The 2629-nt window shown below is 39.8% G+C and overlaps 2 protein-coding genes across 2 annotated transcripts in view; one reads left to right on the forward strand and one right to left on the reverse strand.

Moving 5' to 3' along the window:
• The window catches only part of SARC_07224 (hypothetical protein), a gene marked incomplete at its 3' end in the record, with an annotated part of 2865 nt that extends 2016 nt beyond the window's left edge, over nt 1-849 (reverse strand). Inside the window, exon 1 of the mRNA XM_014298844.1 lies at nt 533-849. Within this exon, the coding sequence (XP_014154319.1) occupies nt 533-694 (162 nt within the window). The 5' untranslated portion in view covers nt 695-849. The remainder of the gene's footprint in view (nt 1-532) is intronic.
• Nucleotides 850-1984: 1135 nt separating this feature from the next.
• SARC_07225 (hypothetical protein) overlaps nt 1985-2629 on the forward strand; it is a gene marked incomplete at its 5' end in the record, with an annotated part of 9452 nt that continues 8807 nt past the window's right edge. Inside the window, one exon of the mRNA XM_014298845.1 lies at nt 1985-2065. Within this exon, the coding sequence (XP_014154320.1) occupies nt 1985-2065 (81 nt within the window). The remainder of the gene's footprint in view (nt 2066-2629) is intronic.

The raw sequence follows: 2629 nt of genomic DNA on the forward strand, positions 1-2629 counted from the left end.
TATATTATATGTGTGTGTGTGTTAGTGTGTGTGTGTGTGTGTGTGTGTGTATATATATATATATATATATCCATATAGAATCATCAGGCTTATAAACGTGTTAATGTTTTAGCCGTTTTGATCCAAATCACAATCGCTCGCCATTCTCACGAAATAAAAATTTCAAAAAGAACGGTTTCAACATAATACACAGTGAATAGAGATACATATGTCACTGTAGACAGGATAAACTAAGAATTGGGTTAGGCACAGCTCACAGAACGGCCTGTTGTGAACAACGATTCGTATCGAACGCCATTCTACTGCGCGTATAACACTGCACTACCACATAGTCTAACAACGCGGATCAAAGCTTGCACACGACCAAAAGACGTCAATTGGGAATAAGTATTAGAAGAAAAACTCTCAAATGTAGAATATTGCGCACATGAATAAAAATACTAACAATACGAGCGCGAGTACAAAATCTTGTCGAAAGTAAGTACACATATGTATAACAGATACAAATACGAACAAACGAATAACTATATACCGGATTCCAAGGACTGAGGTGTCGTTTGTTCTCCAGCAACTCTTCAGGACATTCCGGATCGTCCTGATTTTCTTGTGTCCCCAATTCCCATTTGAACGCCGAGCGAGGTCTGTCGGGCAACAGCACATCGACCTGATTGCGCGGCTGATTCGTTAACACCATACCAACTGTTTTGTAAATATAAGTGTGGTTTAATCTAGACTTTTGTTTGCTTGGTCCTATACCGGTTCACATACCCCTTGAGTGCGAATATAACTTTAAAATGGTAAATTCACGGACCTCCGGGCTAATTGTATGTTCAATCATGGAATATCTCATATCTGATATCTGCGAGTCTTGGCAATCTATTCTCATGTATATAGCCTGTCAGCCCTGATTGCGATGGAATCTGTCAGATTAAAGAGTATATAATAGAGTACATTGGGAAGGTCCGACTACTGAGCTACTCTCTGAAAATACCCTACAAACCTAACAATCTCGCACCCAATGAATATTGCTAATAGAACGCTATATATAGAATTATTTGCCGCGCAGTCGCACTGTCGCAAAAAGAATATGTAGAGAGAATCCATAGTCTACCATAGAGCCTATGAGCATAGCCCTCTAAACAATACACTTTGAGTGAATTAAGAAGGCCAAAGAGAATCATTAAAAAAAGAGGGGGGGGGGGTTCCTAGGAGAAATTGGAAATATCATAAAATACATATTTATGTACAATTGTACTAAATGTACATAAATACCTAAAATTTAAAACCCTTATTCCAGGCCTCCTAAAAATTCTCTTTGGTGAGGAGTCTGAGGACTGAGGACTTAGGAGGACTGAGGAGACTGGGTCACTGGGACTGGGGGGGGGGCCTGGTGGGGAGTCTGGGCTCCTCACTCCCCAGACTGAGGACTGAGGAGGACTCGAGGAGTGAGGAGTGAGGACTCTCTCTCTCTCTCTCATACTGTCATACATACTCTCTCTCGGTCTCCCCACCTGATGAAAGAGTAGAGAGAAAGAGTGAGTGGTGACTGGTCAGTGGAGTTGGTCACTGGAGAGTGGAGACTGGTGACCGGAGACTCTCGCGGTGAGTACATATGGAAATATCGTATATCATGACCCTCGCGGCTTCGAGCTTCGGGCTTCGGGTTCTCTCTCTCATAGAAAAATCCTAAACCCTAAAACTCAGTTTTTAAATAGAGAGTAGAGAAGAAGTAGAAAGTTAAAAATAGAATCATCGAAATATGAATGAACGGACTAATAGTAATCAGTAATCACTACATGACGCCCGAAGATGAAATATAAACATATTTGATGTGTAGGGTTTTTAGGGTCGATTTTACGTGAACCAATTTTTTTGATTACATAAATAAATATGAGTACGAAGTTTGTGTTTATCTGCAGTACATCGTACTAATTCATGCCATACCATAGCAAACACTTTGAGGGTTGACCATAGAGCTGCGAGAATGTCCGGCGTGAACTATTTTGAGAAGCTCTCCGATGAGATAGTGGTGCTTGTGATGTCCCATTGCGAGTATGACGATTTAGTATGTTGTGAAAGTCGAGTTTAAGCAGTGTATATCTGTGTATACGTTTAGTGGAGTTTATATTGGTCAACGCAAATAGAAAAAAAGATGGTCGTAGTGTCACACACAAGCTTGTAATCACATCCTGGGATTCTTTTGAGGCTCGTTAGTTGAACACACTTTCTTTGGAGGGTATTGAATTTCAATGGAAGTATGCTTCAAACCAATGTGTACTTATGTATCGGATATGCAGGTTTGGAAATCACAAACGCACACACATACCGTGTGATATATTTTCTATATGAATGAGCATCCATTCCTAAAATACACCCTAACAAGCAGATTGAGATGCGAGGTGACATTGACTATTACTAACGTACTGAATGTGCTAGTATCACTCATTAATTGTGTGCAGTTGTGCAATACTATAAACAGCCTGGAAATGTGGTGTATATAACAGTACCACTGTTTGTTTCTTATCGAAACCCTAATATATATATATATATATATATATATATATATATATATATATATAGTAGTAGTACGTACGACCGAACGACGAACGAACGGAAGGGTAAGTAGGAG

The sequence above is a fragment of the Sphaeroforma arctica genome (assembly GCF_001186125.1).
Source record: "Sphaeroforma arctica JP610 unplaced genomic scaffold supercont1.558, whole genome shotgun sequence".
NCBI lineage: Eukaryota > Ichthyosporea > Ichthyophonida > Sphaeroforma > Sphaeroforma arctica.